Source organism: Leucopleurus acutus (assembly GCF_964270905.1).
Source record: "Leucopleurus acutus genome assembly, chromosome: 7".
NCBI lineage: Eukaryota > Metazoa > Chordata > Mammalia > Artiodactyla > Delphinidae > Leucopleurus > Leucopleurus acutus.
In genome coordinates, this window is record NC_139150.1 from 8,581,459 (window position 1) to 8,598,292 (window position 16,834).

Sequence of the window (16,834 nt, forward strand, 5' to 3'; positions counted from 1 at the left end):
GCTGGATTCCCTGGGACAGTGTATGTCAGGCACCTAGCACAGTGCCCTGTTCCTTCCCTTCCTTCTTGTAACCCGATTGGCTCCAAGTCACTCCCGCCAAGCCCAGACCCCACAGAAATGTGACAGTAAGACCCAAAATCATGCGGCTTCATGACTGGTCCCACCAGCAGCAATGCAACCTTGAGCATGTTACCTGACACCCTCTTGAGCTTCAGTTTCCTCACCCTCAAAATGGGCATAATACTACTAACCGGCTCTGAAGGTCGTGGTGATTACATAGATAATGTGTATGTATAGGGCCTTGTGAACCTAAAAAGCTGTACGAGTGTTAACCGTCAAGTTTCGTTCTCTTTTTAATTGAACAGCTACAAGAAATGCTCTTTAAAGATTGCGCAGTTTCTGACTGCGTTTGCACGTCTGGTGCCTCCCCGCTCTGTGCCCAGCGCTGTGTGAGATGCTAGGGACCCCATGACAGCCAGGACCAGTCCAACCAGCGGACTCCTTCAGGGTGGGAGGTGAGGCTAGACAGAACTCCTGGGCAGGCCCAGCTCTGTGACATGGAACAAGGCCCTCGGCTGTCAAATGGGAGAGTTAGTCCTGGTATCTCCTCGGGGGGGGATGGTAGGATCAAGGAGATGGTACACGTGCTGGACACACTGCCGGAATGTGGTCAGCACTCCTCGCCGCCAGTCGGCTTTGCTGGTGCTCTCATGCTGCTACATGCCATCCCCACCTCTGGTTTCGGAAGCACTTCCACAGTCCTTAGCTACTGTGCAAGGTGGGTTGGATCACCCCACTTCACAGAAGAGGCTCAACCTTCAGGATCTCAAGCCCAAGGGCACAGAACTTTGCCTGGGAAGCTGTGAGAGCCCACACTTAGGAAGGGACAGAACTCAGTGGTAAACAGTGCCACCATGCCAGGTCTCGAGGCCTGAAGCCAAGTTGCCTTCCTGGTCCTGTGGCAGTAACTTGGCCAAGGTGGAGCCCTCGCCGGCATCCGCAATCAGCATCACAGCAGCATGGAGAGGCAGGTGAGCGGCCTGTGGGAAGGCAGTGCCGGCAGGCCCGCCCAGCCCAGGAGGGCAGCTCCTCCCCATTGGTGTGGGTTGGGTGTGGCCGCCGGCACAGGAGCAGCTAAAAGTGCGCTGGAAACTAGGCAAACGCTCACAAACTCAGTGAGGTTTACACTAACGTCACTGCAGCCCTAACCTCATAGTCCGACCCACACCAGAGGCTCCAAACACCTTTCTCTGCCTGGCCTGAAAGGCCTGAGCTGGCCTTCGGAACCAAGCTGGGGCTTCCTCATTCAAGCAGCTCAGCGTGGCCCTGGAGAGCACGGGGTCTGTTCTGTAACTTCCTGCTGTCCAGGCTGCCGACCAGAGAAGCCCCCAGAGGGGTCTGGGGAAGACAAAACCTTCAGGTTCTGTGGCATGGTTGTTATTTTAGGGTAAATTAATGTGAAAACAGAAAGTCATGATGCTAATACTTTATTACTAGAAACCAGATTAAGAACATTTCTGTGTAGTCATTAAGAGTTTGAAGGTTTGAGTACATCAGGCCAGGGCTGAGTCCTGGTTCTGCCACCTTCTAGCTGTGTGATTTTAGGCAAGTCACTTAGCCTCACTGAGTCTCAGTTTCCTCATCTGCAAAATGGAGGGACCTCCCTGGCGGTCCAGTGGTTAAGACTCTGTGCTTCCACTGCACAGGGTGTGGGTTCGATCCCTGGTCGGGGAACTAACATCCCGCATGCTGCGCACGGTGGCCAAACAAACATACAAACAAAAAACAAATAACAACAATAAAAAACTAAAACGGAAATAACAACAGTATCTACCAAGAAGCCACTGTGAGAATTCAATAAAGTAGAAAACCCTTGCAAAATGTTGAGTGCAGGGTCAGGTACACAGTGGGCACTCACTAAGTGGATGTTAGGGATGGTAGTAATAAATGTAATACACGCCCACGCCCTCAGGCAGTCACTTGCCTGGGGCTCCCCGGCCCCGCCTGTTACACCCCTTTTCGTAGCACTCCCCACTTCACGGCAACTGTTGGTGGCTGTGTCTTTTCATTCAGTCCACAAATATTCACTGAGCTCCTACATATTCCAGGCCCTGTGCTAGGCACTATGGGTGAGGAGTGACCAAAACAGACAAGCCCCCTGCCCTCATGGAGCTTCCTCTCTCGGGGGTTGGAAGGGAAACACTACATGCCTGATGGTGACAAGGACTCTGGAGGGGGAAGGTGGCGAGGTCACAATTTTAAGTAAGCAGGAAGGCCTCACTGGGAAGGTGATATTTCAGCAAAGACCTGAAAGCGGTGGGGGGGGTGGGGGGGGTGCAACATGGAAGGGGCCGAGAGTGTTCTAGGCCAGGTCAAGTGCAAAGGCCCCGCGCCATCGGTGCGCTTGAGGAACGCCCGGGAAGCCAGCATGGCTGGAGCAAGTGCGAGATGAGGTCAGGGAGGGAGTGGGGCCAGAGCGGGGGGCCTTAGAGACCCATAGCTTCTTCTCCAAGATGAGGAGCCACCAGAGGATTTTGAGTAGAAGAGTGACCTGATTTGACTTTTTTACAAGGTTCACTCTGGCTGCTGGGCTGAGGAGATGCTGTAATGGGCAAGTGCAGGAGCAGGGAGACCAGTCAGGTCCAGGCGAGAGGTGGGGAGAAGCAGTAGGATCCTGGGAACAGTCCCAGGATATTGCTATTATAATTTGGTGGTGAATTAGATGTGGGGTATGACGGGAAGAAAGGAGTCAAGGATGACTTCAAGTTTGTTGGCCTGAGCAATCAGAAGAACAGAGTTGCCACTTGCTAACGCAGGAAAAACTGGGATGAACAGGCTGGGATGGAGATGTGGGTAACCCCAGGAGTTCATTTCCGGATGAGTTACGGTTGAGATGCGCGGTAGCAGTGGCAGCAGCAGTAGTTGAGCAGAAATGTCGAAGAGGCAGTTGGATATATGAGTCTGGACTCAGGGTGAGGCCCAGGCTAGAATGGATGAGATCACCAAGGTACAGAAGATGTCTGAGGACTGAGCTCTGCCCAACCCCTCCCCGCCCAGGACAGGGTTGGGGATGAACCAGCAAAGGAGACTGAGGAGTAGCCAGTGAGACAGGAAGACAGGAAGAAAGGGTGGTGTTTGGGGAAGGAAGTCCAAGGAGGGAGTGATCTGCCATGTCCCCCGGGTGCTGAGAGGCAACATATCAGTGAGGACCAGGAACTGGCCACTTGGTCTGGCAAGTGAGGCCCCTGGCGATCCTGTCTAGGACACTTGGAATGGAGGGGACGGGGCCACGCCTGATGGGAACGGGCTCAAGAGAGAACAGGAGGAGACAGACTTTCTGGAAACAGTGGGTGTGGGCAACTCTTCAGAGGGTTTTGCTAAAAAGGGGAGCACAGCAATGGAACAGTAGCTGGACAAGGGATGTGAGGTCAAGAGAGGATTTTCTTTAAGTTGAAAGAAATAACAGCATGGCTGTAGAAAAAATGTGATCATGCCGGAGAGCTGGGGGAGAGCTGCTGGAGCCACGTCCTTGAGTAGGTGAGAGGAGCGATCTATGCACGCATGTCCCCTCCCTCTTGGCCTGGCTCACTCCTACTCAACACTCCAGGGTCAGCATAAAGGTCACTTTCTCAGAGAAGCTTTCCTGACCCCTCTGGTTAGGTCAGTTCCCTGTTCTACCCTTCCACTGCATACACTACTTCTGCCTCACGGCACTTAGGGGCTGTGTAACGATGGGTAAGCCCCGTGAGGGCAGGGGCTGGCTCTGTCCTGTTTGCAGCTGCATCTCCAGCAGCCAGCACACCGTCTGGCATACTACAGATGCTCAATGGATATCTGGGGAAGGAACAAGTGGTCAGAATAGAACTGAGACAAATCTGGAGACACATGTCTGTTTTCTGCTCCCACCTGGCTTAACCGTGTTGCAGTGATGGGGACCGTGCAGTTACTGGCTGCTGGAAATATCTGGACTTAGAAGAGTTGTTTGCTCCTGTTTGGGCTCTGTAGCTTGGCTAACACACAGGCCAAAGCCACATGACTACACACATCCTTCCATTGACACCGTTCATTACAAACTGAACACATCCATACTATGTCTAGCAAATCATTCATTTAACAAATATTGCAGAAAGCTTGCTTAGTGCAGCATCCTGGGGATACAGGATGGAAACAGACACAGCACCGGCCTTTATGGACCGCAGATCCATGAAGAGATCTCACAGAATTCAGATTCATCTCAACTGTGATGGGTGTTACAAAGGGCACGTCCAGGGGGAAGCTAAATGGTCTGAGGAGTGTGAGGCAGAGGAGGAGGGAGATGGGACAACCCTTCCTCTGCCTCCCCTCCCAGCTTCAAGCTGCCCTCGTGTGGTTCTCAGGCTCCAGGAGCGGCGGGGCCTCGGCCTGCTGCCTTCAGATGCCCAGTCCCCTCCTGTTTCCTTCCTACCTCTGCCGGGCCTGCCTGTCTCCTTCTGTGGCTCCCGGAAGGGCTGCCTCCTGAAGCTGTGTTTTTGGAAACATCTGCCCGATAAGAAGGCTGAGCTCACTTATGGCACAGGCTGCTGGCAGTGACAGGACCCTCACTGAGTCTCCCCTTCTGTTTACTTCCAGGGTTTCATAGTCTCTGCTCTCAAAGAAGAACCCCCACTTTGCAAGGACCATGAGGCCGCTGTGCGTGACGTGCTGGTGGCTGGGACTGCTGGCCGCCCTGGGAGCGGCTGTGGGCCAGAAGGAGGGCTTTGAGGGCACAGAGGAGGGCTCGCCCAGCGAGTTCATCTACCTGAACAGGTACAAGCGGGCCGGCGAGTCCTCGGACAAGTGCACCTACACCTTCATCGTTCCCCAGCAGCGGGTCACGGGCGCCATCTGCGTCAACTCCAAGGAGCCCGAGGTGCTCCTGGAGAACCGGGTGCACAAGCAGGAGCTGGAGCTGCTCAACAACGAGCTGCTCAAGCAGAAGCGGCAGATCGAGACGCTGCAGCAGCTCGTGGAGGTGGACGGCGGCATCGTGAGCGAGGTGAAGCTGCTGCGCAAGGAAAGCCGCAACATGAACTCGCGGGTCACGCAGCTCTACATGCAGCTCCTGCACGAGATCATCCGCAAGCGGGACAATGCGCTCGAGCTCTCCCAGCTGGAGAACAGGATCCTCAACCAGACGGCTGACATGCTGCAGCTGGCCAGCAAGTACAAGGACCTGGAGCACAAGTACCAGCACCTGGCCACGCTGGCCCACAACCAGTCAGAGATCATCGCGCAGCTGGAGGAGCACTGCCAGCGGGTGCCTGCCGCCCGGCCCGTGCCCCAGCCACCCCCTGCCGCCCCGCCCCGCGCCTACCAGCCGCCCCCCTACAACCGCATCATCAACCAGATCTCCACCAACGAGATCCAGAGCGACCAGAACCTGAAGGTGCTGCCACCCCCTCTGCCCACCATGCCCACCCTCACCAGCCTCCCATCCTCCACAGACAAGCCGTCGGGTAAGTCCTTCCGGGAACCTGCAACATCTGGGCCTCAGGGCCGGGCACCAGGCTTCCCTTGGCTGTGACCACAAGTGGGGGAAGAGCCGCGGCAAGTTGAAGCCGGGCCAAAGGCCTGCGCAATCAATCCCCCAGCGGTCCCTTGGGCCACGCCGCAGGAGCCGGTGGGGTGAGAGGGGGACATTCCTCAGGTGGATGCTCCAAGGTAGAACCAGGAGACAGGGGAATCTCAGAAGACAAGTGTTTTCTGGCTTCTGATAGGAAAAAACCCAGGCCTGAGTCTTCTGGGCTCTGCGAGAGGTGCTCTGTGTTGGCAGGTAGGATGTCTCTCCTGCAAGCTCTCGTACTGTGCCTGGCACAGAACTGGCATTTAGTAAATGCTCACGGAAGAAACAACAGACCAGAGGAAAAGAAAGTGTTATCACAGCAGAAGTATGATGAACACACTGTAGGGAGGGGCTGCGGGGGAGGAAGGAGTACTTTCTAAAGCCCACACATTTCCTAGCGTCGGATGCATCTAGAATTTTCAGTGATGATTCCATACACTCTTAAATACATGTTTCATCTTAAATAAATATGGTAATTCTCAAAATATCATCATGCGGGAGGAATGGGGCTGCTGGTAGGTTTTGAAGCTTGACCCAGATACTGGCGCCGGGCGCTTTCATGTGTATTATTACATCATTAACCCCTGCAGCTCCTTATGGAAGGTTAACTGAGAGGATGAGTGACTTGCTCACAGGCTTAGGATCCTCAGGCTGAGTCTGAGTTCAGGCCTTTTCACTTTAAAGCTGGGGCTGACTCCTCTGTGCCCGAGGACTCTGGGAATCCTCACTTCGGGGGGAGCATGAGCCCAGCCCCCTGAAGCTCAGTCTCTCATTCAACCAGGACCTTGTGTGCCTTACAAATGGGCTGTCATATGAGGACTGCGTTCGTCTTTGCAAAAAAGTAACCATGTATCTGCTTCAAGTCAGAGATATTTTTACTGAAAATATCCTGTTTTACATTTATTTCACATTTCTGAAAATAACCACCAGTACTGGGAAGAGCAGTTTCTTGCTAATTCCAGAGAAGGCTGAACCTGCGTGCACGAGGGTGGCCCACGCAAAAGACAAGGGTGGCGCTGTCTGCAGGTCTGTGGGGGTAGCCAGGTGCAGGGCAGAGCACCTTTCCTCGCAGCCAAGCCTTCTACTGGGTGTGCAGGTTGAGGACTTGTGCTCTGGAGCAGGCTGACCTGGGTTCAAATTCTGATTCCCCCACTGATTAGCTCTGGGACATTAGGCAAGTCACTTTGCCCCTCAGAGCCCCTCAGAGCCTCAGTTTCCCCACCTATTAACAGAGAATGGATTAAAATAGTGCCTACCTGAGGATTAAATGAAATATTACACAACATGTGGTTAGCACAGTTCTGGGCCCATGGTAAGTTTCAATACATGGTAGCTATGAGTTTCCTTTGGTCTTGGTCTCTTCATCTTGAAACAGGAGATTGAAATGTAAAAAACAGACCATTTTTAGCTCTAGCTTTCTACAGCTGATGACTGGGTCATCTGTACACATGTCTATTTTAAACAGGGAGTTCCAAAAGAGAGGGCAGAGTGTGCTAATACATCCTGATAGAACACCCAGAGGGTAAAACGTGCCCATGGCTCAAATGAAGGCTCAGCTGAATGATATAATTCTGACATGAGGCAGGCTGACCTCAATAGTTAGGCAATAGATCTCCTCTTGCTTAAGCATCTCTGGTTTCTGACTCAACAATTCCAGGACATTCCTGAGCTTGAACTAAGCTGGTGGATACATAGTGTAGGAATAAAGACCTAAGTTTGCACCCAAGCTCTACCTTTTATTAGCTGTTCGCTCATAAGAAAGTTATTTAGCTCTTCTGAGCCTTAATTTTCTCCTCTATAAAATGGGGAGAAGAGTCATACCATCACAGGGTTGCCGTGGAAACTTAATGCAATCAGGCGTGTGATATACATCATGTGGGGCAGCCAACAATAGCTGAGCCCCTACTCTTTGCCAATCACAGTGCTGGACTTGGGGGCTTGTGAAAACGACAGTCCTAACCTCCAGGAACTTAGTCTGGGGGAGACGGCAGATTCATGAATGCATTGGGACCTATCCAGTGCCCACCAGTTCTAGACCCTAAAATCAGCACATCAGGTCTGACAAAGGATTTCTCTGAGAGAGAGCACCTGTCAAAGCCAAAATTTCCAGAATGGTGTGAGAACTTATGGGACCAACATAACAAAGTACCTGAAATCAGGAATGCAGTGAAAATCATGGGCTGTGCAGTCACTATGGTAACACCACGGGGTGCTAAGTGCCCGCCTACAGGCACTACATCTATTAAGGTGGCATGACTGAGTCTGCCTGCAGTAGAAGGGACAAGTTGGACGGAGGTGGGGACGTAAGAGTGAAGGATCTGTAAGAGTTTACCAGGTGGACTTGGGAGTTGGGCAATTGAGTTACTAGTGGGTCCCCAGTGGAGATGAGTCCGTGCAAAGACCCAGGGGCGTGGCCCTAATCCTGGCACCTCAAGTAGTTTGGCTCTCCTGCTTCTTCACGTGCATAGTTCAGCCTGGAATGTGTGCATTCCAAGGCTCCTGCGTGCACCCGACCCCTTTCTCTCCCACTTAAGGAAGCACACCTGCATGGAGGGAATGGCAGTGGTTTTACTACAGAGGTAATCTGAATCCACTATAATTTACTTTTTTTTTTTTTAAGCAAAGCCTTCCCAAATGTTGGTACTGATTGTCAGTAACTGATTCCTTGTGACTCATCTGCCCACTGCACTCCCCACGTGAGGCATTCCCTGCCGAGACTGAGCACCTGGCTACAGAAGCTGAAGGGGCGGGCAGAGCCTGGAGAGAGGCTGGGAGGCCCTGCCCTTTCCTGGTGTTGGACCAGGACATGAGGAAAAGGCAGATGGTCACTCTCAGCCAATCGGCAGAGAGCTCTTATCAGGCCTGTTCTGAGAACTTAGGGGGCAGGTTCTGGTCTTGGAAGACAAAACCTTCCTCTGTGCTCTGGCCCAACAGATTCTTTGCTCTGGGGACATCACTCAGCCAGAGACACTTCTGCAATTTAACACCTCTGCACTCAAGCCTTGGCAGCTCCTAAATCTTTCATTCCGCAACCTCAGAGCCACCTACTCTCTTCCTCATTGTCCGGGCCGCTCAGCCCGCAGCACGCCCTTCCCCAGGGGACTGAGGGATCCATGCCCCTTATCTGAAGCTGAGCTCACCAGCTTGTTCCCAGCCAGACAGTAACAGGCTGGCCCCAGGCCAGGCCCAGGCCTCTGAGAGCCTGAGTGACGGAGGCCCAGGCAGCTCCCAGCTTCCCTGGCGTCTCGCTTGGGTTTTGTCCCGTCTCTCTCAGGTCTGGCCAGACCTAAGGGCATTTCCATTAGGGTGATGCTTGTGATAAGGCCTGGGCCAAATGGCCCCGCCTGTGGCCCTCTCCCCTGGGGGGTCCCGTGGCTGCCGCCCTCCCTCCTCCTGTCCATTCTTCCTCACGCTTACACGTCCCCAACCTCCTCCTCCACCTGGGTGCCCTGTGCATGCACGTCAATCAGGTCTGCTAAAGAGGAAGGCTGCAGGGGTCACTTTCTAAGAGGCCAAGGAGAGGACAGCATGGAGCCTCGGCTAGAGCCTGCTCTCAAGGTGGCTCTGGGAGGCCCAGGACACTACTCCTCAGCGCAGCCCAGGCACCGCCGTGCACATGCCAGCCCTCCTGCCACAGCACCATCCTAGGGACTGACCAGAGAAGAAAAGGCAGTGTGACCACCAGCTGCCGCAGTGAGGCCTTGTCTGAAATGAATCTTTAGAAACCAAAAGGAGTAGACATTTCTAGCTGTCTTCTCTCCTGAGAAAAACATAATCAGCTCAGTTTGTTTTCTCAGTGGATAAAGAGGGGACCATAAAATCATAAAATATTAGAGCTTGTTAGAGGCCTCTCGGATCCCCTGGCATAGCCTTCTTGTCCCAGAGTCTGTCAGTGACAGAGCCAACACTGGTCCCTGGACTTGTAACTTCCAGGATATTAAGGTTCAGAGAGGTTAAGTAACTTAGCCAAGATTACACAGCAAGTAAGTGGCTCAGCCAAGGCTCAAACCCAAGGGTGTCTTAGCCACTGGGATACTACACATTCCCATGGAAAGGCTAGGGGGCAACTGGTGTAAAAATCACTCTATAAATGCTTGACTTGACCCCAGGTGCCAGCTGCCTGGGACCTGACTCTCCATCACTATTTCATGTACCAGGTTCCAGGCAGCTCCTTGTAAAAGAGCTGGTAGATTTGTTAGGTTTGTTATTAGAACTCTTAAGGTTCTGATAACAAAGACATCATTACTGTGAAAATAAGATAAAGAAAATAGAATTAAGTTAGCCTCATACTACGGAGTTTCTAAAACAACAGAGCTCTCCCACAGAAAACGTAACATGCACCTGACTTCCAGTAAATGGACCCAACTGAAGCTCCCGATAAATCTGATATTTCATTTGTATCATATCTGGACAAATTGTCTGGAATTACTTCTACTCTGCATTTTTTTTTTTTTCCGGTACGCGGGCCTCTCCTATTGCGGAGCACAGGCTCCAGACGCGCAGGCTCAGTGGCCATGGCTCACGGGCCCAGCCGCTCCGTGGCATGTGGGACCTTCCCAGACCAGGGCACGGACCTGCGTCCCCTGCATCGGCAGGTGGACTCTCAACCACTGAGCCACCAGGGAAGCCCAACTCAGCATTTTAATGTATAGCTAAGTCTGAAGTCCTGATTTCTTTAAATATGTTAACCCTAAATATATAAAAATCAGTAGCTATGATCTGCTCTTGGGGCCACATTAGGTGTCAACCACGCTGCTTCACAGATAACACACAGAAACCACCCATCCCTCACAACAGACGGTCCATGGCCAGGGAGGCACAGGCAACTTTAAGAAGATTGTTTTCCTAGATGGATTTCTCCCCTTATATTTTATTTCCCATTATGAGGTAGGGAATATGTACATTAGACTGTGGTCTAAAATAGAGAACGAGATAGATCACGCGTGGCTTCCATTCCTTCTGGAGGTCAAGCGATGGTCTGTCCAGGTGAGCCCTGCTGGTCCCACATGCGCCTGCGGCCCGGCGGAGGGTTGGAGAAGGGCATTGTGAGGACGGTGAGGGTGACTACAGCCACCAAGCACTCGGCCTTTACGGTCACAGGGCTTGTGGGGAAAACTCAATCTGGCTCTCTTGCCTCTAGAGCCTGTGCTGTTTTCACGTGCTATGCTGTCATGTTTCTAGAATGTTATTGTTGAACAAAATAAGACTTCCAAATTCATTACAAACTACATAATCAAGTGATATTTCAAAGAACATTCTTTGCTAGCTTCTTCATAAACAAAAGCCCCTTGAGCTTGAGTGGGGTCATCTTCCTCCTAGCTTTGCTTTCTCTTCTCTCCTCCTGGGGTATTTTGGAGTGCAGTAGCTCTCCCTCTATTACTCAGGCACTTTGCAGGGAGGACATTCGGCTAAATGCTCAGGCTATTTACAGCCCCGGAAGATAAACCACCAGCTTGTTATTGTTACAAGTGGTGAGCTGGCATCCTGCGGCCTGGAAATCCCAACGATTTGGCAAAATGAACGTAATCTAGAAAATCCTGGAGCTCAGGCCTCTGTGGCCAGCTCACTAGTCACACAAATGGACTGCTGTGGTGAACTGATGCCGTGAACTGTATCATAACCCTGAGATACTCCCCCAGAAAAAATGATAAAGAAAGCAGCATTAAGTGAGCATCATACTACAGTGTCTAAGACAAGGTTGCCAGGTTTGTCGAGCGCAGTGCGTCACGTACTATTGTAAAAGTAACACAGCCCACTTCTCAGTGATCTCAGTCAGCAGCAAGGAGGGAGGGAGGCCAAAGAGACTGCCCCGGGAACACTGAGACAGCCCCTTCCACCTCTGCAGCACTTCAGCTGCCCCTGAGATGACTCTGGACGAAGAGCGTGTTGGATCCTGGCCCTGCATCTCGAGCTGAGCCAGTGGAGCTGTAGGGCCTGGAGTGCTTTTATGTCATTTCTTCAAATGAATAAATGATTTTCCCTTCATGGATTTTTTAAATAATTTAAGTTAAAATTACTATACATACAGAGAGAATTTTCACTAGGAAAGTTTTAAGCTTAAGTGACAAATATAACAGTTTTTAAAAAATTTCCAAATGTTGAAATTTCCAAATGTTGAGATATCTTAGGTGGTGTGTTAGAGTGCCATCGAAAAGAACAGAAAATCCAACCATCTGGGCCTCCACCCCGGGCATAACGTGCAGGCTTTCTGCTACAGACTGTCCAGGCTTCCCCGGGTAACAGGTTTGCTTTCACAAGGTTTGGTCTGGATGCTAATTATCCTTTGTTGTGGGGATCCCTGTTTCCAGATGGATTTATTATTACTGAATCTCAAACTGTAAAGAACAGAATGAAGATGACAAAGGGAACGCAGCTCACGGTGGTGGGAAGATGGGAGACGGAGGAAGGCACGGGAGGCGCCAGGCGACTCTCGGCACTAGACTGGGAGGGTCAACCCATGGTCACTGCCCCGGGAAGGCTTCTGCCCCGGAGAAGCCCACAGCCTGGTGGGGAGACAGACCCCCACAATCCCAATACATGTGACAGCCACAGCACAGTACAGTGGAAAGAACCAGGGTGTGGGAGGCAGAGCCAGTTCTAACCCCACGTCCTCTGCTTCCCAGTCGTGTGATCACTCTGCCCAGGGGCTTGTGAGGCTGAAATAAAATTGCGTAAAGCACCTGGCATGTGAAAGGCTCTGGATCCGAGGCAGTCATCACCCTTACTATATGCCAGTGAAGATAGATATGTAAGGCACTATGGGAACCCTGAGAAGGATTGAGTAGCTCTTCTGGGGTTGAGGCAGGCTTCCTGGAGGAGGGGACCAGGAGGGCTGAGGGCAGGCAGATGTGCTCTCACAACCACTGCCACTATCATCAAGAAATCATGAAGATCAGGCCTGGTGCTGGGCAAACGTCCTGTGTTCAGAAAGAGAAAAAGGATGACATACTAGAAATTGCATACCAGTTGGCATGTGGTCAAACCCCAGTGAAATTATAGAAAAGATTATGAAGAGGGATGTGTGAGCATTTGGAAAAGTTAGAGGTGATCAATGAAAGCCAACACAGGTTCTCTCAGAACGAGCCCATAAGCTGATTCCCTTTCTTGGGAAGGGTGAACGGGTTGGCCAACCATAGGAATGACCCCCCCGTCCGCGATCTGCAGGGCACAGTCATGGGTCTGATGAGCTCCTCCACGATGTGCCCGCAGAACAGCTCCACTCAGTCCCATCACTGCGACCGGGGAGCCCAGGGCTTCACCCCACCAGTCCAGGGAGCCCTAGGGAACTGCTCACCTCTGCACCCAGGGAGCCCCCACAGAGCCCCTCCCAGTCTGACCTCTTTTCTTTTTAAAATCGCTTTAAAGTCTCTGTCTCTCCCCCTGCCCAAGGGTACTGGTGGAAACCTAGGAGTGGGCACAGTGCTTTTGAAAGTGTTCTCTGGGAAGCAATACTGTAATATCTGTTTATCCTGAGGTCAAACAGGCAGAAACAGGACCCCTTCAAGCTCTTCATGGGCCCAAGGGGCTCTTACTTGGGGATGCCTCAGGATGTACCAAGTACGTTGACATACACCCACCTCGCACATCTAACATAACTTTGACTGTAAAATTTTTGAAAGGATTTTTATAAGTTTGTGTTTGAAATTACTTGGCTAAGTGCAGCACAATTAATTTACGGTCAGCTCTGGCTTCTCGGCAAACATCAGGCATGTTCAGGAATTCTTGTGAAGTGAGAAAAGTGTAACCTACAAATTGTTTTCAAAAGGAATAACATTTTTTATGAAGGCTAAATTGAACAATTAATGAATTCGACAAAATGTTACACTTTGTAGAAATTTAATTATATACTTACAAATTTTGACTTTGCAGTTTTCTTTTCATATTTTTTAGCTAACAAATTTTTTTAGGCCTCAAATACTTTTCATAAACTCCTGAAAAGCTTGTCAGCCCCAGGCAGTGTGCTCGGTGTCCGAGGACTTAAAGGGCCTGAACAGCAGGCATGAGCGTCTGGACTCTCCCCAGAAGGACCAGAAACGATACTTAGAATGTCACCGCTGGGGCGCTGCAGGAACTTGACTGAGATGGCTTTGGGAATGTACCGTCTGTTCCTGTGTTAGGTTGTTTTGTGCTCTGGTTCACTGAAAAGTGGTGAGTGACATAGAATATATATGTTCACAACCAAAATATGATTTCCCCAGCTGTCTGGATACATGAGACTCGAGCAGCACACGTGATTGCTCCTTGCACCCTGCACTGGGTTTCGGCTGTCCTGCCTCACCCGGGACGCCTGGCAGGTCCTCATGCTGGCCGGGGTGGGACTCACGCCTAAGCAGGACTCACACCTAAGCAGTTGACATGTGCCCTGGTGCTCAGATTATTCATTTGGGTCAGAAAATCCAATTTCAACCCAACTAGTCATTTCTCCTGTTAGAAAACTGGTTCAGGGAGTGGCCAAAAGACATGTTAGAGGCAGACCATCCATGAGAATAATAGGAAGCAGCGCACGGCTCTCACATAAGAGCAGTGCTTCCTGGTGACATCACAGAAGCCTCTCTGCAGTGCCCACATATGGACTAAAACACCCCAGAACCTCTCCCGCAGGCCACAGGGTCCTCTGTGTGGCCTCAGGTGGTCAAGTCTGGAGACGTGGGCTTAGGGGGTAGAGAGGCCTGTCAGGCTGCTGGCCAGCTGCGTGGCCTAGCCCAGCTGACGGCCGGGAAGGACTCTGCCCCTCTCCTCATGGCTCAGGCGCGGCAGGGAGAAGAGGCATCACTCTGGCCCACACAGGCCCGATGTCTACCCACTTCTCAGCTCCTGGCCGCGGCCAATAGGCCTGGTCAGATATTCATGGGGCCGCACTTCCCTAATGGAGGGGTGACTGCACTGAAAATTGATGCAGTTGGTGAGCCCGTTTCTCCACTGGGGCTTGGGTGGGCATCAGGCTGAAGGTGGTCTGCCTCAGACCCACAGGGAGGACACCGGAACTAGGAAGTTACCCGTAGGTCTGGGCTGGCTGCAGGCTCCAACTCGGCTTTACCAGCAGGCCCTACGCTGAGGGTATTGAGCCCCAGAGCAGCCAGCAGTAAGTGGCTTCTGGCTTCCCAGGAGGTGAGGGACCCTGTGTGCCAGATTCCTCTGTCAGGAAACCCAGTGAGGAGGAAGGGAGCAGGGATGGGACTTAGGCCCCCAAACCCGATCGCCTCCAACGCTCACCAGACATTGGGGTCTGGGGGCCCAAGATCTGTAAACTCTGTGTTCCCACTGCCGACGTCCCTTCTCCCCAAGGCCTCCTGACTGCAGGGCCTGTGTGCCTTCCACACCCTGTGCTGCTCCTCTAGGGAACCACACAGACTCGGCCCGGCCATGGCAGCCGCGCTTTCCTTCACGTGGAACGTTCTGGCTGCAGCTCCGCCGACAGTGTAAATATACTCTTCGCAGAGATGAGGTCGGGGCGCTCCCTGCACTCAGAGCCTTGTGCCGCTGAGTTAGTGCTGGCCTGGTGCTACGGGCAGGGCTACCCTTTCAGAAGGAGCGCCAAGTGAAACACTGCCGGGTACTCCGCGCTGCTCCACTGAAGATGCAGCTTCACTGACCAAAAAAAAGGTTTCCATTCTTCATTCCCATTAGTCTTTGTGGCCCTCTCTGCTGAAGTTCTGACTTTCACAATATGCCTTTATGGAAAACATCCATCAGTAAATAATCTTATACTTAGTCTTGGAAATCCGAAAGCAAATACAGTCGCTTGTTTGGGGCTAGGGGATGGCGGGGAGTGGACAGCTTCAAAACTACCAGCTTTCATCTATCAAAGGAAAGAAAAAAAGAACCCTCTCTGGCACCTGCCCTGGTCGGCCTCGTGAGGGGTGCTGTGTTCGGGAGACCCTCAGAACACGTAGGGTTCTTTCCGTCTGTTTATAGAAGAGATGGAGGCTTAGTAAGGGCCTGCCCAAAGTCACACTGTGAGGAGATGCGGCCACCAAGCTTTGAGCTAAGGGCTCCTGACTCCAAGTTTGGGGTCCTGTCCCCAGCACACAAACGCTTCTTGCACAGATTCCTGAGTCAGTGTCTGACACCTCGGCTGACCCCGCAACAATGACTGTGTATACGTAACAGGTGTAGATTTCTCATCAGAGGAGGATGTTCTGACTCGGCCGTTTTAATGGAGCCGCATGATAATCTTACTGCTGCCGTTTTCTGCTGCTTTATCATTTTACTGCTGCCAACTTTTCAACACCAAGTATTTTTCTGACTAATTTTCATCCATCATTTAATTTTCTGACCTTTGCCACTAGTGCCTTTAATAAGAAAAGGGAACATGTTTGAATGCTGGAGATCTTCTAGAGCTCTGCAGGGGCATCTGAGAGATAACTGTCTGGAAACATCCTTGATGGAAAGTCCTCAGTGTCATGTGAAGTGAAGGATGTATGGAGATTATTTTTTAGTAACAGCAGAAAATACTAAACACGTCTACACTATTTTGCACTTACTCCATGATTCTAGAAAGCATGTCATACCTAAAAAGCCTTCAAGGAAAGAACTGCTAGATTTGCCTTTTAAAAAAAGGAAAGGAAAGATTCTCCATCGTAAGAAACACTAAAATAGTTGTAAAATAGTCGAAATCGTTGTAAAATGCGCAAAGGACACCAAAAGGTAAGCATAGAAGAAAAACAAATCAAAAATTTAAAAAGGCATAACACCTTGACAGAGAAGAAGTATACGTTCTTATTTTTCTTAACTTGGCTGACCGGCAATGATTAAGACTAGTTGTAGGGACACAGAGAGAAGTCAGCCTGGACCCCTACCCTGGAGTCCACTCCGGTTGAGGAAGAGGATGAGGGCTTTCGAGCGTGGGCTCTGAACGACCACTGGGTTCAGATACCATACCTGCCCCTACCGGGAGGGAGTGTCACCCAACGTCCCCACGCTCCAGTTTCCTCATCTGTAGAGTGGGGAGACTACTAGCTACCTGGCAGGTGTGTCAGGAAGATCTTGGGTATAAATGCATGGATGGGGCACGTGGTAAACGCCCAACACGTGTTGGCTAGTAGAAGTATTTTATTGTTATTACCATTCCAGTCAAGCCTCTCTCAGAGGCAGGGCTTCATAATCTGGGGTTTGGAAGTCCATTTACCTTCTGATTATAAGCAAAATTGTGTGTCTGTGCATCTTTCTAGTTAGAGGGTCTGGAGCTTCTTCCCCCAAACTCTTAAAGGGATTGGTTGGCTCCAAAACATTTAAAAATACTTGCCTTTTAAA

General features: G+C 51.3%; 2 protein-coding genes across 2 annotated transcripts in view; one reads left to right on the forward strand and one right to left on the reverse strand.

Annotated features, from left to right (window-relative positions):
* The window catches only part of RALGPS1 (Ral GEF with PH domain and SH3 binding motif 1), a gene marked incomplete at its 3' end in the record, with an annotated part of 264,029 nt that overhangs the window by 101,488 nt on the left and 145,707 nt on the right, over positions 1-16,834 (reverse strand). The gene's annotated exons all lie outside the window — the stretch shown is intronic.
* The window catches only part of ANGPTL2 (angiopoietin like 2), a 33,737-nt gene that overhangs the window by 8,606 nt on the left and 8,297 nt on the right, over positions 1-16,834 (forward strand). The window contains exon 2 of the mRNA XM_082842076.1: positions 4,609-5,474. Coding sequence (XP_082698202.1) covers positions 4,658-5,474 — 817 coding nt within the window. The 5' untranslated portion in view covers positions 4,609-4,657. The remainder of the gene's footprint in view (positions 1-4,608; positions 5,475-16,834) is intronic.